This window comes from Bos indicus x Bos taurus, chromosome 26 (genome assembly GCF_003369695.1).
Source record: "Bos indicus x Bos taurus breed Angus x Brahman F1 hybrid chromosome 26, Bos_hybrid_MaternalHap_v2.0, whole genome shotgun sequence".
In the NCBI taxonomy this organism is placed as follows: domain Eukaryota; kingdom Metazoa; phylum Chordata; class Mammalia; order Artiodactyla; family Bovidae; genus Bos; species Bos indicus x Bos taurus.
Genome location: NC_040101.1, coordinates 29,084,428 through 29,112,359, shown reverse-complemented (window position 1 = coordinate 29,112,359; position 27,932 = coordinate 29,084,428). Strand labels below are relative to the sequence as shown.

Below are 27,932 nucleotides of genomic sequence, written 5' to 3'. Positions count from 1 at the left end.
CACCAAAAGTGGATGCCTCCATCAGGGCATATTCCCCTTCAGTCCCTGCACCACTGGTCCTCAAGCTTCCCTGAGGACGGAAGAGGTGTTTAAGTGAGGCCTGGCTCCTCAGTGGTGAGGAGAGGAGTCTGGGAGCCAGAGAGAAGGCAGGTGAAGCCAAGCAATGCCCAGGGCAGCCTAGCCTCAGGCTGGCCAGAGGGTGCAGTGGCTATTTGCTGTCTGGCTCCAGTGAGAACTGAGGCCATAGCTGTCTTGTACCCATTCTCACTTGGGTCCTTTCTGGGTTCTATAAAGGCCAGTGTTTAGTGTTAGTGAGGTCTAGGGGTTTCATACGAGAATGCTGTTGAAGGAGCTGGTGCCTTAGAACTCCATTCTGACCACTAATCTGTGCCCCAACATACCCCCACCACGGCAACCACAGGCAGAAGAGACCATTCAAAGGTTACTCAGCCTTCAGGATACAGCTGGACCACAGTGGGGTGGTACACACCCTCACTGCCCCAGCTCGTCTACCATCCCAGGCCTGGGTCAGTACTGATGCCAAGCATACCCAACAACGTGACTAAATAAAACTGACTTTCAGCAGAAATGCCTATCTCTGTGACCTCGTCAGTGAAAAAGCAAACTATCTAGTCAGAGATAGGCAAACATGAGCAGACATTTTACCAAAGAGAATCTATAGAGGGCAAATTAGCACATGAAAAGATGTTCAACATCATTAGCTACTAGGGAAATTTGAATCAAAACCACAAGTAACACATCCATTAAAATAATTCAAATAAAAACTAGTGACACTACCAGATGCTGTTGGAAACGTGCAGAAACTAGATCTCTCAGATACTGGAGTCAGAACATAAAGTGGTAAGATACTGAAAACAGGCTGGCAGGTAAAAAAACTAAGCACATACTTACCAAATGACCCAGCAATTGTATTCCCAGGCAGTAATTAAAAAAACTGAGAACATGTGCCCACACAAAAGCCTATACACAATAGTTTGATCCGCAACAGTCAAGAAACAGAACAGCCCAAATGTTCTTCAATGGGTGAATGCTGACTGATGGGGAAAGAAAGTTTGGTATATGCATGCCAGAGAACACTACTGAGCAAGAAGGACGAGAGCAGTACTGACACACGCAGCGACTTCTGTGACTCAAGGGAATTACGCAGCATAAACGGAAAAACCTCCAAAGATTACATATTACGTATATACTACATACATTATTTCATTTATATAATACCTTCAAAATAACGAAATTACAGAGATGAAGAACATCTAAGTGGTTTGCCAGGGATTAGGAGCAAGAGGGAGGGGCAGAGGATGGGTGCAGCTATGAAGGTGTATAGGAAGGGTCTTTGTGCTAATGAACAGCACAGTTCTGTATCTTTATTGGGGCAGTAGTCACATGATTCTACACATGGGATAAAACTGCAAAGAAATTTATATACACAAAATAAGTAGAATCAGTTAAAGGTCTGTAGACTGTACCAACTGTACCTACCAACTTGCTAGGTTTGATATTATATAAGATGTTACACAGGTACCTTGCCTTCCTACTTTTGTAACTTCCTATTAATCTATAATTATTTCAAATGAAAAGTTAAAAAAAAAAAAAAAAACACAGAATAGCAGGTAATCAGATGGGAATGTGTCAAGCCTGCCAAGGCAGAGAATTGTAAATAAAACCTAGGTGTATTTTAACTGTTCTTTATTGTTCTTCTTAAGGATCTGTGGGCACTTCCAAAATTTCTTTTAGAAAAATCATCTCTAAGGATAGATAAAATTTTTTATAGCCACACAGTAAGGCACTCCTTAGAGAAGTATCATAAATCCTAACTGTTATCATAAGTTCTACATGAAATTAGGCACCTATTATAAATTACTTCAACAGTTTCCATAAGCTAACAATTGATCTTATGTGAGAAGGTGACACAGTGGAGCCAGTCGGGTTGTGCGGACTTTGGAGGTTTTTCCCTTTATGCTGCGTAATTCCCTTGAGAGTCGCAGAAGTCGCTGCATGTGTCAGTACTGTTCTTGTCCTTCTTGCTCAGTAGTGTTCTCTGGCATGCATATACCAAACTTTCTTTCCCCATCAGTCAGCATTCACCCACTGAAGAACATTTGGGCTGTTCTGTTTTTTGACTGTTGAGGATCAAGCTACTGAACATTTGTATATAGGCTTTTGTGTGGGCACACGTTCTCAGTTTTTTTTAATTACTTTCAACCTCCTCCTGGACCACTCAGGCAACTGAAATGGGCTGGCTTGGGCAGCTCTTTCCTTGGCCTCCCAGCTGTTCCAGCCCCACCCACCCTGGAAGCCATGGTGGGCTCAGGAATCTCTTACCTGTTGAGGTCCCAGATTCTTAAGGGTGAGAAGTGCCCACAACAAGCCGTCCCTGTCACAAAGGAGCTGCCAAACAAAAGGAGAGCAGAGTCAGGTCTGGCTTGTCAGAACTTGTGGCGGAAATGGCTACACAACTGGAAGTGCTGTGCTCATTCTCCAGGGTACCATGAGGTTAAGCCAAGCTGAGAGAAGCAGCCAGGAGAGCCATCAGAGAAGTTGTGGGAAACCATATGGAATTAGAGTGACGGCTGTAACCTCCCAGAGCTGCTTGGCCAGAGGACCCACGGGTTCAATGGCAGCTTAAGAATGGATCTCTAGATTTGCAACTGAGGCCAAGGGAGAGCAAGCCTGTTGGTCTTCAGTTGTATGAACACCAACTTCTCCCCATAACAGGTTGTTGGGCGCTGGAAGCTGCTACCCTGGTCAGCGGTGAGGGAGGCTGGGCGGCTTTACTGAAGGTTGTAAGAGCTGGGGAATATGGCAACATGATACAAGCACAGAGCAGGCATAAAGGCACCAAAGTGAGAAGAGGCCAATGATGAAAGGCAGGTGATGGCATGAAAAGGTGAGGGTGGGAGAGCAGGGAGTGTGAGGGCCTAGGCAGTCAGTACTGCTGTGGGAGTGGGATGAAAGTCAGAGTTTAGAGGACAATGACAGACACTGCCAAGAGGCGAGAGAGAAGGAACACTCTGACCATATTGCCCATATTTAAGAGCCTCTCTTAAACCCCTAAAAAGTTCAACATATATAATCTGCAGTTTCATTTTAAGTGGAGGCCCAAACCCAGTGAGAAGAATCCATTCAATGAGCCAGGCTGGCCACAGTCCTAGGACTAGAACTTGAACCCATGTGCCAGACCACTCCTTTGTCAGAGGATTTGGAAGGTGTTGGGAGGGGGAGCCTGCAGGAACACTGGGCTTGAAAATCTAAACTGGAACAAGAGAGCTGAAAGCAGTTATGTCACTCAGGAGCCCTGGGGCAGGGAAGGGCCAAGTCCCTACATGTCTGGGCTTGGGGGGAGGGCCTGGACATATTAATGACACGTTAGCACTGTGGGGCAGCAGCCTATCGGCCCTGGCCCTGCCCAGCACCTGTGGCTCTCTGATCCTAAGCATGTCAGTGGGGAGATGGATTTCCGCAGTTGGGGCTCTGAGAAGCCGATGGCTTTGGCTTGGTGGGGGGTTGGCCTGCTAGTTGCTGATAGAGGAGATGTTAGGGCAGGCACTGGGCAAGCCACTGATTTACAATCAAAATTGCAGGGCAGGGGTTTATGTTTCAACCCAAGGCAGACAAAAAGGCCACATAAACCACCCTGGAGCATCCATGCCTCAAATCAAGACTTCTCTAGGGACATGCTCAGTCTTCCCAGCCTCCTATCAACCTATAGGCATGCCAGTAGCCACTAAACTAGAATGGTATTCTAAAACAGTCACTCTGTCATGCTCCAGGTGACACCCAGCCTGGTATGCAGCCACTGGACACTGAAGCCCCAAACTACAAAGCCAGGAGGTGTTATCCTCACTTCCCTCTCCCACCAACATTTTTCTCTTGAGGGCAATCCAGTAATAACTGGTAAAGCTAATTACCTTGGGTTGGAAACATAATAGCCCTTAGAAATCATTCATGCAGGCAATAGGGCTCTCCAGACTTTTGAGAAGTAGGGAGCCAGGTGAGGGGCACCAGCACAGACACACAGACTCTTAAGGAGGCCTGTGGCAGACCTCTGACTGGCCACAGGCCTAAATTACCATCAAGGTCAGTCAATGGAGAAAGAGGGGAGGCGCCTCCACAGCTCTGACTTCCCAGCAGCGATGGGAACCCCTGCCCCTGGATTCCTGTCCTCTGTTCCTGCCCACCCACCCCTGACCCTCACCCTTTGCCTCCAGGAGGAATGCCTCTCACCTTCATGCCCATAAGGATCTTTCTTAATTGCCTGGATATAACAACTGTGAACATTTCCTTCCAAAAGCTGCCCTTTTCCCTTGTTTAACCATGTAAAGCAGGAAGCAGATACAGGAGGGAGAGTAGAGAGTCCCTCTGGCATTTATGAGGGCCTAAGGCGACTGATCTGATCTGATCTGAAGAGTTTAATCAAATTTAACACTCAGTCAAAACAAAACAAAAACAACCATGTAAGCAGCAGTTAAGCAGATTTGGAGCCAGGTCCTGCTTGGAACGTTCACCAAGATTCACATCCAAACCACAGGGACTGTCAGCCCCCTGAGGGACAGGGACGGTCAGCCCTACTCAACAGGCAGAAGCAGGATCTGCTGGCTGCTCAGTAGCCTGACAGGCCTTCCTCTTAAGTCCTGCCACACGCTGATCGTGCCTGCACGAGACAAATGGCATTTGAGGGGTTGTCTTCTCATCTTCTTTTTGAGATCATGGACTGTCTGGTGGCTCTTGTGTATTCCAGTGCCCAGCACAGTGTCTGGTACCAAAGAGATGCCCAAAACAAATCTACAGACTTCAACTGAAAGGGCCTTCCAGAGTTCACAGCCAACACAGCAGAGGAAGCTAGTCATAGGAGCTGTGAAGGGGGTCCTTCTGCTTCTTAGAGGATTAATTCCCAAATCTGCAAGCTCAGACCTGAATAACACATGACACAGTTTTGGTACAGTGAAGTTGTACAGTGAAGCACAACCAGATAACAGACGAGAAGAAAGGAGCATTGACAAAGCTATATATTGTCACTCTGTTTATTAAATTATATGCAGAGTACATAATGCAAAATGCCGGGCTGGATGACTCACAAGCTGGAATCAAGATTGCCTGCAAAAATACCAACAACCTCGGATATGCAGATGATACCACTGTAATGGCAGAAAGTGAAGAACTAAAGAGCCTCTTGATGAGGGTAAAAGAGCACAGTGAAAAAGCTGGCTTAAAACTCAACATTCAAAAGACTAAGTTCATGACATCTGGTCCCATCAATTCATGGTAAATAGATGGAGAAAAAGTGGAAACAGTTGACAGATTTTATTTTCTCGGACTCCAAAATCACTGCAGACAGTGATTGTAGCCATGAAATTAGAAGACACTTGCTCCTTGGAAGGAAAGCTATGATAAACCTAGACAGCATATTAAAAAGCAAAGACATCACTTTGCCAACGAAGGTTCATATAGTCAAAGCTGTGGTTTTTCCAGTAGTCATGTATGGATTTAAGAGTTGGAGCATAAAGAAGGCTGAGTGCCAAAGATTGATGGCTTTCAATTGTGGTGCTGGAGAAAACTCTTGAGAGTCCCTTGGACTGCAAGGAGATCAAACCAGTCAATCTTAAAGGAAATCAATCCTGAATATTCACTGGAAGGACTGATTCTGAAGCTCCAATACTTTGGCCACCTGATGTGAAGAGCCGACTCAATGGAAAAGACCCTAATGCTGGGAAAGATTGAAAGCAAAAGGAGAAGAGGCCAGCAGAGGATGACATGGTTAGACAGCATCACCAACTCAATGGACATGAATCTGAGAAAACTCCAGGAGATAGTGATGGACAGGGAAGCCTGGCATGCTACAGTCCATTGGGTCACAAAGAGGCAGACACGACTTAGCAACTGAGCAGTAACAATAACCAGCAATACCTAAAAATGTCAGCACACACATACACACACATGCTCTTACACAAATGCATACACTCTCTCACCCTGAGGGTCTAAAAGTCATTCTGACTCCACAAACTCTTCTCTTTTTGGACCAGAAAGTCCTTATCAGAAGCTAGCCTTCTACAATTTCTCATCCACTCTACAAAGTCTCACCCTGCCCAGATGCCCAAGCTACCTTACTGGCCCCCTGGTCCCAACTTAGGAAAACCTGGCCTCACAGAGATTATCCATAGGCCCAAGAAGAAGACATAAGAGCCCTCACATCAGAGAGACCAACAGAGTTGGGAGTTCTGGTAGTCAAGTTGAGGAATAGAAAATAACAAAGATACATAACAGAGGAGAGGAAAGTATGAAGGAAAATCAGTCAGGTGTGGGCAGGGTGAAAAGAAGGTATATACATGCTGCCTCTGCCTTTGTTTGGACCCTCTTCACTACCCTAGGAAGTGACTGAGCACTTTCTGTGTGCTAGAGTCTGCAAACAAAGTCTCCAAAGCACTACTCTGTCTACTCCCTCATGTCTGACAGACGAGGACACTGAGACACAGAGAAGTAACAACCTTGATCTTGCTCACACATGGAGCAACCAGTGGGACTAGAATTTGAACCCGCAGCAGCAGCAGCAGCAGCAGCAGTCTTAATTCCAGAGCCCAAGTGATTTTACACCCTGTGCCCCATAAGTTCTTTCCCCAGCACCTAGTATAATGCCTGCCACATACTGACAACTCAAATGCTTATTGAATGAACGAATGGACAAGTGAACAAATGACTCCACCTGGGAGAAGAAAGGAGCGACGGAGGGGCTCTGAGGAGGGGCAGCAGAAGGGTGTGCTCGGCAGCTGTGCCCCGTGGCTGGCCTGGAGCTGCCCAGCTGGCCCAGGCCCCAGCCGCCTCTGAGCTGGGCTGACACACTTTGGCAAGGGAGGCCACCAGAGCTGTCACATCATTCACCAACATGCCCATCAAGTGTATTCAGTTCTCTTCAACCCGCATTGGCATTTTAATTACTGTTGGGTAAACTAATTTGTACAAATGAAGGCCGGGCTGCCTAATAGAATATGCAAGCTCTCTGACCTCTGACAGGCACTGACACGAGATACAAAGGCCGCCGAGGAAGGCTTTTTATCTGAGCCTTATTACTCTCTATTACTCCAATTAGTCAGGCTCCAGTGCTCCTAATTGGAGGAAAAATTGCAATTAAATCAATTTTTGATGGGCTGCAAGTGGGCTCCCGAACCGCCCTGCTTGTGAAACACTGATATTATAGCAGCAAAGGTCACAGGCTTCATCGGCACCTGGGTGCCCCCCGATTTCCCTTGGCCCCCTCCTAAAACGCCTCAAGGAAACCCCTGCCCCTCCATCAGCTCGGCCAGCAAGGGTGGGAAGAAGAGAGTCATTAGAACATGTCAGGTCTCATTGCTGCTGCCGCCATCTGCTAACCTGCGCCATGGACATCATTATAGCGGCTAAGTCCCAAAGCATGAATGCAGTGCGAAGGTCACACAAACTCATCGGGTGAGGCTAGGCCAGAGGCAGAAGTGCAGTGACAGCACTGTGAGGGAGGGACCAGCGGAGTGGGAACAGGAGGTCAACAGAAGTCAGGAAGAGGAGAGACACAGTCCTGGGCAGGTGAAGGATGAGGCAGCCAGTTCCCAAGATCCAGTCAACAGGGCACCCCAGGGGAAGGGAAATAGATGTTATTTGGGAAGGAACAAAAAAGAGAGACAAAGAAATCTTGTTCTCATCAGCAAACATCCACCTTGCAGTGGGGGTACATACACCTGAATGCTCTCTACAGACCAGAAGGCTGAGTGTCCCATCAGTGATGGGGTCAGAAGCACAATGTGGGGCCTACCATCTATAGCAGTGCCTGCCTATCAAGGCTGGGGAGGGAGTGCCCAGAACTAAAGCTTAACCACAGAGGAGAAGGTAAACACAACTTCGTTCACCAAACTAAAGGATAACAAGACCAAGATGCCTCTCTGAAACTTGAATGAGTAAAGTTTAAGGCAAATAAAAAGAAGGTCCATTTCACATAGCATCTGGCATACCATTACCTCAAAGAGATGCTTCAGACAGAAAACAAAAATTCAAAAGAAGGTTAGCCCAACTTCATGGGTGATTGAACCAAAATGGATTAACAGGGAAAGAAGGATGTGCCTTGTCTTCAAGGGGTCAAGACCAAAAATATGTTGAATAAATGCTGGTCTATCTACTTAATGTAATATTAAACAGACATTTAAAATGATATTCCCAAAGAATATAGACAAGATGTTTTATAAGAAAAAAAAAGTAGGGTACAAGCAGCATTAATGGAACTATTTTAAAATAGCTGAGTGGGGAAGTTAAATACAACTTTGTTGATCGAACTAAAGAATAATTAATTATTTTTAACTACAAAAGAGGCAAGCATACACAATGGGAGAACGGTCAGTCTCTTCAATAAACAGTGTTGAGAAAATTGGATAGCCACTTGCCAAAGAATGAAACAACTATCTTATACTGTACACAAAAATTAACTCAAAATGGATTAAAGATTTGAATGTAAGACCTGAAACCATAAAACTCCTAAAAAGAAAACCTAGTAGTGACACCACTCCTGGCAATGATTTTTTGTATGAGACTCCAAAACAAAAGCAACAAAAGCAAAAATAAACAAGTGGGAGCTCATCAAGCTAAGAGACTTTTGCAAAAGAAAGGAAATCATCAACAAGATGAAAAGGCAACCTAATGAATGGCAGAATGTATTTGCAAAGCATATATCCACTAAGGGGCTAATAACCAAAATATATAAAGAACTCACACAACTCCCCTGCAGAAAGCCAAACAATCTGATTAGAAAATGGGCAGAGGACCCGAACATTTTTCCAAAGAAGGCATAGAGATAGCTAGCAGGCACATCAAAAGATTCTAAACATTGTTAATCATCAGGAAAAATCCAAATCCAAACCACAATGAGATATCACTTCACATCTGTTAGAATGGCTGTCATCAAAAAGACAAGAGATAGCCACTGCTGGAGAGGGTGTGAAGAAAAGGAAACCCTCATGCACTGTTGGTGGGAATGTAAATTGGTGCAGCCACCATGGAAAACAATGTGAAGTTTCCTCAAAAAAGTGAAAAATAGAACTACCATTTGTTGTTCGGTTGTTAAGTCATGTCTGACTCTGCAACCCCACGGACTGTAGCGTGCCAGGCCTCCCTGTCCCTCACTACTTCCCAGAGTTTGCCCAAGTTCATGTCCATTGAACTGGTGATGCCACCCAACCATCTCATCCTCTGCCTCCCTCTTCTCCTTTTGCCTTCAATCTTTCCCAGCATCAGTCTTTTCCAATGAGGCACCTGTGGAAAAGTATTTGCATCAGGTGGCCAAAGTATTGGAGCTTCAGCTTCAGCATCAGTCCTTTCACTGAATATTCAGGGTTGGTTTCCTTTAGGATTGACTGGTTTGATCTTCTTGCAGTCCAGGGGACTCTCAAGAGTCTTCTCCAACACCACAGTTCAAAAGCATCAATTCTTCGGCACTTAGCCTTCTTATGGTCCAACCCTCACATCTGTACATGACTACTGGGAAAACTATAGCTTTGACAATATGGACCTTCATTGGCAAAGTGATGTCTTTGCTTTTTAATATGCTATCTAGGTTTGCCATAGCTTTCCTTCCAAGAAACAAATGTCTTCTGATTTAATGGCTTCAGTCACCATCCGCAGTGATTTTAGAGCCCAAAAAGAGAAAATCTGTCACTGCTTCTACTTTCTCTCCTTCTATTTGCCATGAAGTGATGGGACCAGATGCCATGATCTTCATTTTTTTAAATGTTGAGTTTTAAGCCAGCTTTCACTGTCCTCTTTCACCCTCATCAAGAGGCTCCTTAGTTCCTCTTCACTTTCTGCCATCAGAGTGTTATCCTCTGCATATCTGAGGTTGTTGATCTTCTTCCTGGCAATCTTGATTCTAGCTTATGAGTCATCCACCCCGGCATTTCACGTGATGCACTCTGCATATAATTTAAATAAACAGGGTGACAATATACAGCCCTGCCGTACTCCTTTCCCAATTTTGAACCAGTCAGTTGTTCTGTGTAAGGTTCTAAATGTTGCTTCTTGACCCACATACAGGTTTCTCAGGAGACAGGCAAGATGGTCTGGTATTCCCATCTCTAAGAATTTTCCACAGTTTGTTTTGATTTACACAGTGAAAGGCTTTTATGTAGTCAATGAAACAGAAGTAGAAATTTTTCTGGAATTCCCTTGCTTTCTCTATGATCCAATGAATGTTGGCAATTTGATCTCTGGTTGCTCTGCCTTTTCTAAACCCAGCTTGTACATCTGGAATTTCTCAATTCAAGTACTGCTGAAGCCTAGCTTGAAGGAAGAACTACCATATGATCAAGTAATTCCACTTCTGAGTATTTGTTTTTTAAAAATAATAATAATTTGAAAAGATACATGCACCCCCATGCTCACTGGAGCCTTATTTAAAATAGCCAAGATATGGAAACAACCTAAGTGTGCACTGGTGGATGAATGGATAAAAAGATGTGGTGTGCATATATACAATGGAATACCACTCAGTCAGAAAAAAGTATGGAATCTTACCATTTGAGGCTTCCCTGGTGGTTCAGATGGTAAAGAATCTGCCTGCAATGCAAGAGACCCAGGTTTGATCCCTGGATTGGGAAGATCCCCTGGGACTGGGAAGAGGGCATGGCAACTTACTCTAGTATTCTTGCCTGGAGAATACCATGGGCAGAGGAGCCTGAGAGGCTAGAGTCCATAGGGTTCCAAAGAGTCAGACATGACTGAGCGACTCACACCCACTTGCCATTTGTGATACAGACAGGCCTTAAGGCATTAGGCTAAGTGACACAGGTAAGACAGAGAAAGACTAATACTATATGATTTCACTTATATGTGCAATATAAGAAAGAACAAAATGAATCAAAACAAAACAAATGAAAAACCAAGTTCACAGATACAAAGAACAGACTGGTAGTTGCCAAAGGGGAGGAGGTAGGAGACAGGAGAAATGGAACAAGGGAGTCAAAAGGTACAAACTTCCAGTTATAAAATAGATAAAGTATGAGGATGTAATATACAGCATGATGGCTACAGTTAATAATACTGTGTGGCATATCTGAAAGTTGCTAAGAGAGTAAATCTTAAAAATTCTCATCAAGAAAAAAATAATCGTAACTATGTAAGGTGATGCATGGTAACTAGACTTATGATAGAGATCATTTTGCATTGCATTCTAGTATCAAACCATTATGTTGTATATGTGAAACTAATATAACGTTATACTTCAACTTTTAGAAAAACAGCCTGTGACTAGAAAAGGAAGGAGTAGAATGAAACTCACTAAAATGCTTCAAGTGACTGCACATGGGCAACAGAGTAATTAGCAATTCTTTCTTCTTTTAAATTTTATTTTATAAATCTTCTTTAATGAGTATGTGCTACTTTTTAAAGGGAAAAGTATATTATTTACATTTTATAAGAGAAAACACAACATAACCAAACATTCCTGCCCACTGACTCATGGCCAAAGACAAGTGGACCCGATAATGAGCTGCCTGCTTAAACAGGTGTCAGCAGTGGCAGCCCTGGCACACCTTGGGCTGAAGCTGTGGAACTGATCAGTAGCCCAAGGTTAGGACAGAAAGCCGCAGGTCAGCAGGGAGGGGCTCCACTAGCCTCTTTCTCCCAACTCAGCACTGGCCAGTAGAGAGCAAGACTGGCCCTGACTCCCACTGTGGGCAGAGGCCTGGAACACCTGTCCCAGCCAGTGTCTATCTGCCTGCCTGTCTTGTGTGTCTCTCCTCTCTCTCACACACACACCCCTCAGACCCCTCTCAGCCCATGTGCATCCGGATAGGATGGTGCAAGTAAGCCACCTAGGTCAGGCTCTGCAAAGTGTCCAGGGGCTGGGGCTCCCCAGGCTCACCCTCCTAATAAAGACTCTAACAACAGCAACAGAACAGGCTTTCTGCTTTCCCACGGAGGAAATTCCTCTATGGAAACACATAATGCTCGTTTTCCATTTTAACCGGTGGTAAAAGGGCAGCCTGGCCAAGGATATAAGACCCTGGCCCAGGCTAAACAAGAGGAGGCTTGAGGTATAGAGGCTGCTCTTCCCAAATGCACCAATTCCACTCAAGAAACAGAAACTTACAAACTTGAGCAATGGAAGGGCAGAATTAACAGAAAAAATTAACTACATCAAAAACAAAGACTCACAGTACAATGGAATAACATACATTCAATCTACTGAATTTATTAACAAGACACGTTGGAGACGTTCCTACACTCTCTTTTCTATCTGTACAGCCTCCCATCCACCCCCAAGAAGAAATGGCACTATATTCCAGTGCTAAAGGAAAAACTAACTGGGTCAGACTTCCTGAGAAATGATGAATATAGATCCACAAAACTATGTACCTAACAAGAGGCATGAAAAAAAAAGAAATACATATGGTCGTTATTTGTGGACACTAAAACTGTCTACCTAGAAAATCCAAAAGATTCAACTAAAAGTACTGCAACCAATTTCAGAGCAGGATGAGGTGGATGGCACACTGTGTATGACAGTGGAAGGGAGAGTGGGGACTCCCTGGGGGTCCAGTGGCTGAGACTCTACAACTCAGCTGCGGGGGGCCGGGTTCCGTCCCTGGTCAGGGAACTAGATCCCACATGCCACAACTAAGAGTTCACACGCTGCAACTAAAGATCTCGCACACAATGAAGACTGAAGATCTCATGAGCCGCAGCTGAGGTGCAGTACAGCCAAATAAATACATATTAGACAGAGAGAGAAGAGAGAGAAAGGAGTGGGGGCTCAGGACTGCTGGCATGGGATCTTGAATGAGCAACTAACTGTGCTACAAAGCCCAGTTGCTTTAACAATAAAACAGAAATATTAGGACTTACTGAGAAAATTATATGGGATAAGATGCTTAGAGCAAGGTATGGCACACAGCAAATCCCCACAGATGTAAACTATTATGCACCAGCAATCACCAAACAAAATGAAATTAGAAATCCATTTGCAAAAAAGAATTAAGAAATTGTAAAATAGCCAAGAATAAATCTAACCAAAAAAAGCGAAACAAAAAGAAACAAAAAACTAAGACAGCCCCATATGAAAAAAACTCTACTATATCCTTTACTAATGGACACAGAATTGCTGAGTAAGTGGAGAGGTACATCATGTTCCTGGATGAGAAGTCTCCAACTGTCAGTTCTCCCATCATTAGCCCATAAATTCAATACAGTCCCATCCAAACAAGATTTTTTATTTAATCAGTTGATTCTAAAATTCATATGGAAGAGAAAACAAGAAGAGCTAAGAAATATTTTTACAAGAACAATGAGAAACAAATCACTTGACTAAATATCAGTGCTAGAATAGACAACTAGATCAATGAATCAGAATAAAGAATCCAGAATCATACCCATATATTTGTAGGGAATCAGCAGATCCTAAATGTGGCATTTAAAGGCAGTGGATGAAGGATGAACTAATCAATAAATGGTAGAGAAACCATAGGACATGCATTTGGCAAAAATAAATTAGAGCCCTAACTCACAGCAGACATCAATTCCAGATGGATTGAGGACATAAACATTTTTAAAAACTACACAAAAACCCATAAACGTGTTAGAAGAAAATATAGGAAAATAGTTTTATAATCTCGAAGTAGTGAAGGCATTCATAAGACAAAACTCTGAAGCCATAGGGCAGAGATGACAGAACTAATCTCCAAATTACAAAAAACTACCCAACAGCAGACACTGTAAACAACAGGCTGAAAGGAATTACCAAATATATGTAGTAGTCAAAAGATTAATACCCCAAAAATACAAAGATATTCTATAAACCATAGAGGGAAAAAACAGATGAATGAGCACAAATTTTCAGTAAGTAATATATAGCAAAAAAAATATACCTGGCAAAAAAAAACATGCAGTAATGTTAACCCTCCTAGTAATCAAAGATTTGCAAATCAGAAAACAATGAAAAATAGCTGCAAATACCTAGAGCATTTACCACACACCAGGTACTATATAATTAATTCATTTAACCCTCAAAACATTCCTACAGGGACTTCCCTGGGGGTCCAGTGGTTAAGACTCCAGGCTTCCACTGCAGGGGGCATGAGTTCCTTCCCCGGCTAGAGGAACAAAGATCCAGCATGCCAGACAGGGTGGCAAAAAAGCCCAACAAACCCACATTCTACATTTTTGGTGATATTTTTCTAGATATGATAATGGTATTATAATCACATTTTAAAACCATCACTATCTTTTAGACTATCCACTGAAATATTTACTTATATGCCTGATATTTGCTACAGAATAATATTGGAGGGCAAAGTGTGTGAGCAATATTGATGAAACAAAATTGGCCAAGAATTGATTAATTATTCTACTTTTGCATATTTTGAAATTTTCCATAAGAACAAAAAAATTAAGTCACTATGAGGTATGTACTACCATTATCATCCCCCTTTCACAGATGAGGAAATTAAGGAATAGGGAGGTTAAGTAACTCACCAAGTCACATAGCTAGCAGGTGGGAAGACTTGTGATTTGATCTCAGCCAGCTGGGCTCCAGAGTCCAGTTTTTAATCACTATTCTATACTCACTACCAGAACTGGATATCATTTTTTACCCTCCAGAGAAACAAAAAAAAATTTTAATCTGATATTATCCAGTACTGATAAGTATAAGAGGAAATACATATGTATATACTGTTTGTGGGTATGTAAAGAGTCGGACACGACTGAGCGACTGAACTGAACTGAATCTGATACAGTCCAAGTGGAGGGCAATTAGGCAGCATCCAAAAACTTTTAAATGTACTTACCCCTCAATCCAGCAACTTTATTCCTAAGTATCTTCCTTAGAAAAATATCTTACTATATGCACAAATAGGCAAGTAAACAGATGCTTCCTGAGGCACTATTTGTAATAGCAAACCACTGGAAATAACCTAAGTGTTCATCAATAGCAGGATGGCTAAGTAAACGACAGTGCAACCATATTTTTCTGAATCACAATGCAGCAGTAAAAAGAATGCATTCTGACATCAAAGGACCTCTGAGCCACATGGGTCCCAGAGGAAGAATTCAAGTTACAGAATACATGCATATTGTGAGCCTAAAACTGAGCAAAACCATGTATTTGTGTAAAGACCTGGAGTGACATCTACAGACTTCCTACAAAAAGGAGAAGAATGAGGGGAAGGGCCACAGAAAAAGAACCTTTTTAATATTCTCATATATTTTTATATAATTTTATAATTTACATATTTTTAAGCTTTTTACAAATGGAACATATTTATATATTACTTATCTAAAAAATAACATAGGAAATGAGAGATTAAAAGGAGGATGATAATAAAGAATATTCATTTTGAAGTTGCCTGAAAGGACTGCATCTTGCTGGTGCCTGAGTTCAATGTGATTCTGAACCCCACACAAACCACACAGTCCCATGGCTCCTTCCTAAACCTAGCTGACGCCCTTTGACAGGGACCATTCACCTGGAGGGCTTCTGAGTGATTAAGGCCTGAAACAGTTGTCTATGAGAATTCCACAGTTTCCTCTCTGCTCTCATATAATAGTATATACCCCCTAAACTTCTGTTTTACAAGCACTTTCTCTGTAGAGAGGTTAAGAACCAGTTTCTTCAAGCAGGAGAGCTACTGAACTCTGCTGGGAGCCTATCAGTGGTCAAAGCCATGGCTTACTCCACCACAGTGCCCCGTACTTACTAGGTACTCAAATGACTAATGGTGCTAAGGCTAGCTAAGCACAGAATTATTTCCAGCTTTAAAACAGATCCACTTTTTCCTCTTTCCTCTAGGCAGTCCATTTGTCATCATGGTAGTGGTCAGGCCCAAGGACTGGGTCTGCTGCTGCTGCGTCACTTCAGTTGTGTCCGACGCTGTGCGATCCTATGGACGGCAGCCCACCAGGCTCCGCCATCCTTGGGATTCTCCAGGCAAGAACACTGGAGTGGGTTGCCATTTCCTTCTCCAATGCATGAAAGTGAAAAGTGAAAGTGAAAGTGAAGTCGTGTCTGACTCTTAGCGACCCCATGGACTGCAGCCTACCAGGCTCCTCCATCCATGAGATTTTCCAGGCAAGAGTACTGGAGTGGGTTGCCATTGCCTTCTCCAGGACAGGGTCACCAGGCTGCTAACATCTTCTGGGCTTAGGTGGCCCACGTGGTCTGGTGATTCCTGGGGAGACTAAGGCCAAACAAGCTCTGCTGCTTTTTCAAGTTTCCTAATGAGATAATCATGATGGTGTGATCACTCACCTAGAGCCAGACATCCCGGAATGTGAAGTCAAGTGGGCCTTAGAAAGCATCATTATGAACAAAGCTAGTGGAGGTGATGGAATTCCAGTGGAGCTATTTCAAATCCTGAAAGATGATGCTGTGAAAGTGCTGCACTCAATGTGCCAGCAAATTTGGAAAACCCAGCAGTGGCCACAGGACTGGAAAAGGTCAGTTTTCATTCCAATCCTAAAGAAAGGCAATGCCAAAGAATGCTCAAACTACCGCACAGTTGCACTCATCTCACACGCTAGTAAAGTAATGCTCAAAATTCTCCAAGCCAGGCTTCAGCAATACGTGAACTGTGAACTTCCAGATGTTCAAGCTGTTTTTCGAAAAGGCAGAGGAACCAGAGATCAAACTGCCAACATCCACTGGATCATCGAAAAAGCAAGAGAGGTCCAGAAAAACATCTATTTCTGCTTTATTGACTATGCCAAAGCCTTTGACGGTGTGGATCACTATAAACTGTGGAAAATTCTGAAAGAGATGGGAATACCAGACCACCTGACCTGCCTCTTGAGAAACCTGTATGCAGGTCAGGAAGCAACAGTTAGAACTGGACATGGAACAACAGACTGGTTCCAAACAGGAAAAGGAGTATGTCAAGGCTGTATATTGTCACCCTGCTTATTTAACTTCTACGCAGAGTACATCATGAGAAACACTGGGCTGGATGAAGCACAAGATGGAATCAAGATTGCCGGGAGAAATATCAATAACCTCAGATATGCAGATGACACCACCCTTATGGCAGAAAGTGAAGAGGAACTAAAAAGCCTCTTGATGAAAGTGAAAGAGGAGAGTGAAAAAGTTGGCTTAAAGCTCAACATTCAGAAAACTAAGATCATGGAATCTGGCCTCATCACTTCATGGGAAATAGATAGGGAAACACTGGAAACAATGGCTGACTTTATTTTTGGGGGCTTCAAAATCACTGCAGATGGTGACTGCAGCCATGAAACTAAAAGACGCTTACTCCTTGGAAGGAAAGTTATGACCAACCTAGATAGCATATTCAAAAGCAGAGACATTACTTTGCCAACAAAGGTTCGTCTAGTCAAGGCTATGGTTTTTCCTGTGGTCATGTATGGATGTGAGAGTTGGACTGTGAAGAAAGCTGAGCACCGAAGAATTGATGCCTTTGAACTGCGGTGTTGGAGAAGACTCTTGAGAGTCCCTTGGACTGCAAGGAGATCCAACCAGTCCATTCTAAAGGAGATCAGTCCTGGGTGTTCTTTGGAAGGACTGATGCTAAAGCTGAAACTCCAGTACTTTGGCCACCTCATGCGAAGAGTTGACTCATTGGAAAAGACTCTGATGCTGGGTGGGATTGGGGGCAGGAGGAGAAGGGGACGACAGAGGATGAAATGGCTGGATGGCATCACCGACTCGACGGACATGAGTTTGGGTGAACTCCGGGAGTTGGTGATGGACAGGGAGGCCTGGCGTGCTGCAATTCATGGGGTCGCAAAGTGTCGGACACAACTGAGCGACTGAACTAACTGATAAACATAAGTAGCTGGCATTTGAGTAGGGGGATGAGATGGAAGGAAGACAAGAACCCCTAGAACCAGAGAGGAAAACAGAGCTCAACTGGAGAGCTACACAGATAAACCAGATACCAACTCAACAGTTTCATTTTAAAATCTGATTCTTCCTAAACATGCCCATGTTAACAAACCACAGAGGGACCCTGAAACTCAGACTTACTTCAGATGTAGGCAGGAACATTAAGTGTTTACAACACAGAGAGAGAAGAGAGATGAGGACAGGTCAAAGAGGACTCTGTGGTGTTGTCCTTGACCCACGGTCACATTTAAGCCCAGCAATGGCATTCCCTAGAGACTGATTGGCCTGGTTCTTATTTTTATTCTCAACATCACATAAGCACCAATGTGGGGTATTTTCATGTGGCAAGCATCAAAGTATAATCAAGACCTTCTAGAAAGAGGCTCTCTCTGAGGAATCAAAGGGCAAGAGAGCCCACCCACACTACCTATCGCCTGACTGCATGGCATTCCTCATCCCCTGGCCTCATAACTCTGACAGAGCTTAAAACGAAAGAGGCCCTAATGACTTTCCAAAGAGAGGCCCACAGTGACATCAAGTAAGCTGAGAAGAAGGGAGACCGAGTGTGTGAGAGTTGATTTACGGATTCACTACTACCATCTGCATCATTGGACCACTTTTCTTCCATCAAAAAGGGAGAGGAGAAGTGGAGATGAAGCTCTGTACTCCTCCACCTAGCCTGATTGCTGTGGCATTTTCCACCATTACCCCCGAAGGCTACTGGTGATGGAGGAGTGGTCAAGGAGTGGGAAGGGAATTTTCCTTCTATCATGGAGGTGGACAGACCAGTAGGGCCTGCTATGCATCATGAACTATACACAACAGGGCTATAGAAATGGGATCCATGAAAAGAAGAAAGGAGAGGACTATGTCTATGTACACAGGAGGAAAAACTGATTCCTCAAGAAAGTCTCTATTGTAGAGGAGGTCCACCAGTAAACCCTGGTGTGCAGATTTAAGCAATAACTCTCATGTCAACTCCTTCCCTGTGATGAGAGACACTAAGGGCCCCAGAGTCCTCAGGTTGGCACAGACTGAGGCTTACTGTACAGGGGGAGGAGGAAAAATTACACAGCTAGAGATAGGAGAAAAGTAAGAATACTGAGGTCCTTCTCTGCAAGTCTTTCATTACAGGGCTTCTCAGGAAGGTGAAATCCCAAGGGACTTTCTTATTTCCAGATTAGTGGGCAGCACCAGCAATCTTGACCTTGAACTCTGCTCCTCTCCAAGATTTCCTGCCCTCTAGACAATGGCACTGAGAAGAGAGAGGCGGGAGTCTGTGTGTTCCATCCTGTTCCGCTGAAGTCCTGGAGTCTAATTCTGGCCGCCTGCTAGTCGTTCTCCTCCGGAGGCGGCCCAGTCAGGTCTGTGCCATCCCAGGACTCGGCTCCCGTCTCTCTCTGCCCACTGGAAGGGTCCTGGGCCACTGCACATTTGTCCAACCTCATGTGTCTGCAGTCCGGTTTTTCCCCCATGAACACGTGAGAAAAGTGGCAGATTTTTCTAAGGACACCATCAACAGCTTACAGAGGGAGGAATGTCTAATCAGCAGAGCAGTAATGAAGTGAGAAAGAGGAGGTGAAAGCCAATAATGCCACAGTTCCCTCCAGACTGACTGACCGTGAGAGCTGGCGGCCAAGGTGCTAAGCTGCTACCATCCACATACGTACTAGCGCCATCACCTAGACGTTTGGGACGGGCTGTCAAGGAGTAATTTGCCCTTTATGAAAACAGCAGACACTAACTGCTCTGTCTGCCCTATACGCTCCTTCCACACAGCTGATTCTGAGACTTCCTATATTCTTACATAATCTCCCTCCTTGGCCAGTTAACCAGTCAAGGGGTAGGCAGCTGACCCAAGCAGGGCCAGTGAGATTTCTGGATGCCAGTCCTTCTCCATGACTTAATCCATGAGCTGCCAAACTCAGGAGCTCTTGGCAGCCTCTGGAATAAGCTGGTCAACTGGGAAAAAGAAAGGAGCTGAGATCCAGAAACAGAGATGAGCACTAGAGGCATTAAGTCCTGGCAGACTGCGGGCTCTGGGTCCAGGACTCCTGATGCTGGACTCCTGCTCTTCCTTTACTTGATTGCTCAGCTTTGCCCTTGGATTTATGAGCCAAACATTTACAGTTTTATTCGAGTTAACGTGAATTTGGTTTCTGTCACTTACAAACAATTTATCCTGACTGCTATAGAACTTCAATTCAGTAGCCACTGGACTTCTCATCCACCTGAATGTCCTCACTGACAAATAAGCAAAGGGCTTTGCCAGGCACCCACTGGACACCTTGAGGGCTAGCCAAGAAGAGACGCCTCGTCCATGAAATCAATAGCTGGTAGGCCTCCTATGAGAGCAGATGACCAGAGCAGCATAGTCTGGCCTCGAACTTCAGAAAGGGTATGACGTGTTTTCCTACATTTAGGCCCAAAGAGAGTGCCAGGGAAAAAAATTACACTCCATGCAGAGGTGGGTGGGGAGACTGTCTACATGACAGCAGATAACAAGGATACTGCTTGAGGCAGGGGGTTATAGTTTCTAAGGAAGAAAGCCCTATCTTCAGAGACTGGGCCTCTGGGATTTCTTTTTACAAACTGATGAGAGTAAAAATTCTGTTGGAAACCACAAGGCTCACTCTGCCAGGACAGAGTCTAGGCCACTCTCAGACCCTTCCATTTTCAACAACTATGGGGCCAGGCGTCTGAGAAATAAGCAATCTAACAATACTTTCCCAGCACTTATCTGACTTGAATAAAGACACACAAAATGACTGAAATAGTGATGAAAATATAGGAGTCAATTTTACTATTTTCTTTGTATATGTTTGAAATTTTGAAAGTTAAAAAATATACACACCCATAATTAAAACTTTGAAACCACCAGCAATTCCTTTGTTACAACTTTTTTTAATCCCTTTCCCATCTTGACCCAGGACCAGTAGTCCTAAAACCAAGGGAAAGATAAATCTGACCCTAAGAGCAATCTCGTATATTCCACTGTTAAATCCCTCTGAGTGACAAATTCCAAAAAATGAAGAAGGAACCAAGCAGAAAACTCACATATGTAAAATTAAACCCACGTATACCTAAAGTAGTCCTCCTAAAACTCTTTTTTTCTTTTGGCCATGCCACACAGCATGTGGGATCTTAGTTCGCTAACCAGGAATTGAACCCATGTCCCCTGCAGTGGAAGCTCAGCCCTAACCACAGGGCCACCAGGGAATTCCCCTCTCTCTCTCTCTCTCTCTCTCTCTCTTTTTAATGAAGCTAGCCCTAGGTTTAGAAAGGCATTTGAAGTCATTAGTCAGAAATTACATATCAGGAAACCAAAGCTCATTCATGGTCAACCACATTCTGGAGCATAAAATAATAAATGATATCATATGTTGTATAAAAATGTTATAAACATCACTAAATATTGCATAAATAGACACATATGTGCACGTTTATGTGTATCTATATCTATCTATTTAACTCTCTCTATATAGTAATATTAGTCGTTCAGTCATGTCCCACTTTTTGTAACCCCATGGACTGTGGCCCACCAGGCTCCTCTGTCCATGGGATATCTCCAAGCAGACATACTGGAGTGGGTTGCCATTTCCTTCTTCACTCTCTCTATATATACCTATAAGAAATTTGAAGCAAAACATGACAAGCATTTGAGCTTCGGGTTCCTCCAAAGACCCATCTCCTTACAGGTAGTTACTGGGTGGAGCCAGACACAGTGAGCAGCCTCTCATTCCGGCTCCTCTCCCAGCTACTTCACACCTACCCAAGACCCCCAAATTCCACCCAGCCCTGGCTCTCCATAGACCTCACCTCCATGCTCCTGCTTAGGACTTTGTCAACAGCCTCTAGGCACCAAATTCTACTTCCTAAGGCCCCATGCTAGGCAAATAACTTGGCATATTTGTTTTCTGGGAAAAGTCAACCCCTCAATGTTTCATTTCACCTCTTTGGAACACTGGAATAAAGGCCAAACACATCAGGAGCCACAGCGAAGCACTGGGGCCAGGGCAGTACCTGACTCAACGCCATGCCCACCATCAGCGCCACCAGAAATGCCCTTAAAGTACCAAGATGTGGGGTACGGTACCTACCCACTTAAGCCACATGTAATCTCTGCATATATGTGTGCATACACACCTGTAAATTACCAAATTACACACTTTTGATGTATAAGTCTGCTGCCCGCCCCCCACCCCAGATCAGATCACCTTATCTTTCCAACTTGGGCTTCTCCTTTGGAAGAAGAAATTTGAGGGGAGCGGTTTTGCCACCTGGAGACTCCACTATAAGCCATACCAGCCAAGCCAGATACCCAGAAAGCATGTGCCAGCCCAGGTCACCGATTCCTTTTCTGCCGAGTCACCACACCTCACCCCCACCCAAGCAACTCGAGGAAGAACACTGAGGAGATTAGCGGGTCTATCCCTCACCCCCTGCTCTGACCTGCTCTGACTAGCCCAGGGCCAGTGGGTGGCTGCTGGCCATTCAGCCCTCAGTTGCCGACTATCCGAGGCGGAAAGCTATTCTGTGGCTCGACTCCCAGGTGCTGGTATTTGGCTCCTGGGAGGAAAGAGAACATGGGCCCAGTCACAGCCTTGGGAAGAGGTGCCTGCCCAGCTGGGTTGCCTTGGCCTTGCCAACAGAGGTAGACACACACGTAGACAGACACACACACACACACACAGCCTGTGTTTGCTCCTTTTGGTAAGGAGGCACCCAAGATGCTGCACACATACTCACACAGCTGCACCCACTGTTTGGTGTTTCTACTCCTGACGAGAATGGTCCACGGGCACAGGCACACCCCATACATACAAATACCCCTGTGTGCCCACTGCGCCCCACAGGAGCCTCTCTCCTCAGTCTTCCTGGGTACTTGTGATTTTCAGCCGGCACAGGTGTTAAGCCCCTTCCATTCTCTTCCCTCTTGGGCCTGTCCCTCCCTCTGCCCTCCCACGGTAAGTGCTTTCAGGCCACACAATGAGTGGGAGGAGGAGAAACACTTCTATTGAGGAAGGCGTTTTGTTGTTTCATCCCTAAGCGGGGCTGGGGTAGGAGAGGAGGGGGACCCACAAAATTTCTAATAAGCAGTTTCTCTCCTCAAAGCTAAAATGATTTTCTTTAATTGCTTGGTGGGAACAGTTTATTGTGGGGGTCTCTGCCCTCCTCCCCCCCAGCCTAATTGACTTACTGAAGTTTAACAGGGGCTTTCACCTGGAGAGACTGCAATTACTCCCCCCACCCCACATTCGTACCTGGGCTCTCCCCACAGGGGGCCTTTGTTCCCCCTAAATACAGCAGTGACACAAATGTCCTCAGCAGCAGGGGAACGCAGGGAAGTGGTAATTTTCAGCCCAACGCAATTAGCTGAGGGCTTTTCAGCCTTCCCCTTGAATGGTGGGGAAACTTTCGGCATGTGGGAACGGTGAGCTGGGGCTGCTCTGTGCAAGTTAAACAAAAGAGGCCTCTGAATTGAGCCCCGCAGTGAGCCAGACCAGGGCTGTGGGGGCAGCTGGGACTGGGGCCTGGACAAGGGACCCACATCATCAACCACCCTATCTGTGTCTTCCAGTCAGGGCCAGTGGCCCCAAGTAGCTTTCTGGGAGGCAGAGGCATGCAAGACTGGCACCACAGCTCTGCATTTATGAAGCAAAGAAGAAGGAAAAAAGGTGGTGGATTGAGCTGCGGCAGGACAAGAGGGGCCAGAGGGCTGCAGTGCTGTGTCTGTCCGGCTTTCTCAGAGGGCCCGGGGCTGGAGCTCACATTAGATCTTGGGTCTTCACGGACACCTCGGCTTTAGGGAGAGACTCTTCCAGGAGATGGGAGGCCTAGGACTCCCTCTAACACTCAGGCCCACTACTGCCGCCACAGCAGCCCTTACCCAAGCCCAGCTAAGCAGAGGAGAGAGTCCTCTACTTGCGGGTAGCTCTGAGGCTAAGGAGGCACAGGGTGAAAGCAGAAGCTCAGTGCCAAAGTACCCGAAGGCCAGAGTGTGGGCTCTAGCAGTGGAAGTAACGACGCAGGCCTGCCAGCCTCTCACAACCTGCCCTAAAACAGCCCTGACCCCAGACCTAGGAGAGAGACAAGCAGTCCTCCTTGAAAGAACAAAAAAAATGAAAACTAGAAACAGAAGGTCTGGGTGACAGATGAGCTGCGATACACACAGGAAAGAGCACACAGGCCAGGGCAGGCAGCGCTGTGGGACCGGGGAAAGGCCGGAGCCGGGCTGAGCAGGCCCGCATTCAGGACCAGATCAGCTGCTCACAAGCTGTTTGACCCGGCAAGCCTGTAACTTCCGGAGGCCTCACATTTCTTGTCTGTAAAATGGGTAACAGTTATCCTACAGTGTTGTGTTTAACTTTTTACAAAAGCAACACAAAACGTTTGTGAGTTAGCATCTCTAATAGATGTATTAAACAGGAACCAGAGAAGCTATTCTGGTTGAACAGAGGTGAGGGGTAGGGGCTGAGCCTCAACCAGGTGGCTTCCAACCTTCCTGCCTTTGATGCAGACCTCAGAACCTTGCCTGGAAATCCCAGAACCAGATACTCTGCAGGCCCGCTGCACTAGGAACCCTCCACTAGTAACAAACACTGTGACCCAGCAGAGCTTGGACTGACGAGCTCCCCATAGCATAGGCTACTGCTCTCTGTGGCCCTGCCTCCCAGCTCCCTCCAGTCATACCCACAGAAGTAGGATCGTGGTCCATGGGGATTTGCCATCAACGACCTCAGTTCACAGCCTGTAAGAACCCAGGCAAACTACATTCAGTGGCTATCAGTCTGGGGCACTTGGAGCAGTTCAGCGTGTGGCTTCTAGGCAGCAGTCAGGTCAAACTTTTTACCTATTTATCCAACGTTGAGACCTAGCCATAAAAACTACCACCATGTGAAATGCCACCCCCACCGTGCTCCCTCACTGGCCTGGACTAGCTCTTAGGGACTAGAGCTAGCTCCTGCCTCACTCCCGCCTCCAGCCCTGCCGAAAGAAGTTCCAAGTGATTCTCTACAGAGGAGTCTCCAAAGCAAAGCGTGGCTAGTCCAAACACCTGCGGTTCAGAAACATGAAAGCAGACCCTCTTCACACCCTACCACCCCTGCAACAGCCTCCGCCTTCTGGGAGCAGCCCATCTCGATGACCTGCAGGGGACAAGCAGGCCTCTTCCGCAAAACAACTGGCTCAGCTCCAGTCACATCAGGCCTATATTCTGTATCTTCCTCTCCTCCGCATCAGTCTGGTGTCCCACCTGCACAGCCACCAACCCCACTCTGGATGGATGCTCCTGCCCTGAGACTGACCAGCACTCTCATTCAACAAGGCCTTGCATGGGCACTTCCTAAGCTGGAGGCAGGAATAGATAGGGGCCTCATTCTTTCAACAATTACCTGAAGGCTATCCAAGCCAGCCCTGTGCTAGGAGTTAGGATGTTCAAGAAAACCAAAAACCCAAAACTTATGGTCCAGTCAGAGAGTTAAGTCTTTAGTTCGCTTTTTTTATTTAAATTGGAAACAATTCAAGACAATCAACAAATTCTAATCCCAAATGAAAGCAAGATCCTTGTGGGCCAGGAAGCAGACAAGGTAGCAGAGTAGTTAAAGGCCATGAGCTCCAGAGTCAGAAGCTGGGACTCAAACCCGGGTTTGAGTTAATTACCGGATGTGACTCTGAGCATGTTAATAACCTCTCTTAGGCCTCAGTTTCCTTGCCTGATGATGGTGACAGTACCTATCTGGAAGGATTAAGTGAGATATAAAGTGTTTGGCATAGTGCTTGGCATTTCAGCTGGCAAGCATGTCAGTCACCCTTGTCTGCATCATTATCGCCGTCATCAGCTAGGCATTAGAGAGGCACTGGGGACTCCTGGTCCAGAAATGGCCTAATGAAAGGAATCTGTATCGTTTCCATCCAGAAACACCAGAGGCTGGGTAAGAAGAGAGACTTCCGGTTCCCTGTCCCTGTCCTACAGACTACCCCGGAAAGCTACCATCAAGGCTGATGACAGACAGGACAAAATTTAACCTGGCCAGGGCAGCAGGAGACCTTGATCCAACCAGGGGCCTTAAAGGGAAGGATTGGAATTTGTGCACCCTCAAACTGACCACAGCCCCCTTAGTCTCTCCCTCGCTCCCCCTCACTTTCTACCACCAGCCTCCTGGCTGGAATGCAGGGGCCCCTGTGCCAGAAGGCCCAGGCCAGGCAGGAGGCCGGGAGGCACAGGTGGTTCTCAGAGGAGATCCCTGAGCTCCAGAAAGCATTTCCCCCACAGGCCCAACAAAGCTGGGGCTTGTTGTTGGTCAAGGCGCCTTTGCTTGTCTGGGCTGCAGCCCAGACGGTGAGGCGGTCGGGGCAGGCCAGGGGACTCAGGGCTGCAGGGTGTGTGTGTGGTGGTGGTTGTTGGGGGGGAGCAGGTCAGCCAGCCGTTTTGGCACCAGCTGCCTCCTTCCCTGGGTTTCTCACTTTGTTCAGCATGGCAACCCAAAGGAGGCTGGGGAAAGCACTTTTCACTACCCAGCAAATAAAGACACAGGGAGAAGGAGAAGGATGAAAGGTATGGGGGTTAATTTGGTTTGGGGGTATTTACGTGGTTTTAAAAAATAATAGAAGTTTTTTCTGCGATCCAATTAATTTCAAACCCAGGATACAGATCATGAATAGCCAACAGTGATCCCACAGCACCTAATTCATATTATCCCTCTTCTGAGACTTGAAGTCCCAGTGGAGTGAGAGGTGGTCCCAAGAGGCTAGGAGGGATGTTTTCTACCTCCTTGTCGGGCACAGTTAGGGCTGGGGCACAGTCAACCCCACTACAAAACTCGGGGACTTTCAGCTCCCCAGGTCCACAAACACCCATGCAGTCCTCCTAATCAAGGGTATATGTGGCTTTCCAGGTGGAGGTATGACACCAGCGACTGCAGAGCCCACTTATTCCTAAGAATGATGTCCTCCTGGCCCCACGCCTGGGCAATGGACACAGGATATTTCAAGATTCCAATGGGGACCTGAACTTATCTGCTTCCTTCATTATTTCCAAGAAAGGAGCCCTCACTCACAGGTCATTCTGCCTCTGCTAGCTCCCTTCCACCTGGCCCCAAAGTCCTGACTCCAGGCCTTCCTTAGTCCTACAGCCTAGAAGGGAGGGACTGTTCTCACTGGGTCTTTGACAAAGGAGAGCTTTTCACACAGGAGTTTGAGGAGACACTGGGCCTGGGAATCCCCTCCCCAAGCCGCTGCCTGCTATCCCATCCGATTCCTGAAGTTAAGCTCAACCCACTCATACCACATGCCCAACTCTTGCTTTGGAACAGATTTCTTTCTGGTGGCATGTTTTTTTCATGCATTTTTGAAATCACAAACTATAAAAACTATGGGTTCTTCTCTTTGGAAAAACATTAGTTAGGATTCTAAAAAGCTCATTTGATTTGAAGTTTCCTCTTTCCCACTAGGCTACTTGGGATGGGACAAAAACCTTTCAGACGAATGCAAAGACAAGAGACAGATTTGCAAACACATTTGACAGAGGTATGGGTTCCAGATTTACTGGCTGGCTGACCCACCTCACTTCAGACTTTCACTGCTACATGGAACCTGTGCCACATATGGGGTACTATTGGCTGCGGCTGACTTGAGGTATTCTCAAGTCAAAGGTTTCGAGAGAATCCATTTCCCCTCCCCTTCCTTGCTCCTTCTGTGGAACAGCCAAGGAGTCTAGACCCTTTTGATGAGGCTGCTTGGAACCCTCAGGTCAGCTGCTACCAGTACAGTCCTGGGCCTCTGCTACTTCAACAGCTCCTGCCTCTTCTGTGCTCAAGCCATGTTCTCCCACACGACCACAAGCATCCACTGTGACTTGCTTGAGAAGCACACATCTTCTTCCAGAAAACAGCATTTCCTTGCACTCCACCATCAACAGAAGGAAAATTCACAGAGAAGGAGAGTCACAACAAAAAGACTGGGCAAAAGATAACCTGAACAAAAAAATAAAAACTTCAGGAAACACAGCGATTGCCAGAAACTCAATAACTAGGTCCAGAGCTTCTCCTTGATGCTCTAAGGAAGAGAA

The 27,932-nt window shown here is 45.7% G+C and overlaps 1 protein-coding gene across 2 annotated transcripts in view; it reads right to left on the bottom strand.

Annotated features, from left to right (window-relative positions):
- Window positions 1–27,932, bottom strand: part of FBXW4 (F-box and WD repeat domain containing 4) — an 83,334-nt gene that overhangs the window by 8,941 nt on the left and 46,461 nt on the right. For both annotated transcript variants that reach the window (XM_027529058.1, XM_027529060.1), the window contains exon 6: window positions 2,344–2,409. In XM_027529058.1, coding sequence (XP_027384859.1) covers window positions 2,344–2,409 — 66 coding nt within the window. The remainder of the gene's footprint in view (window positions 1–2,343; window positions 2,410–27,932) is intronic.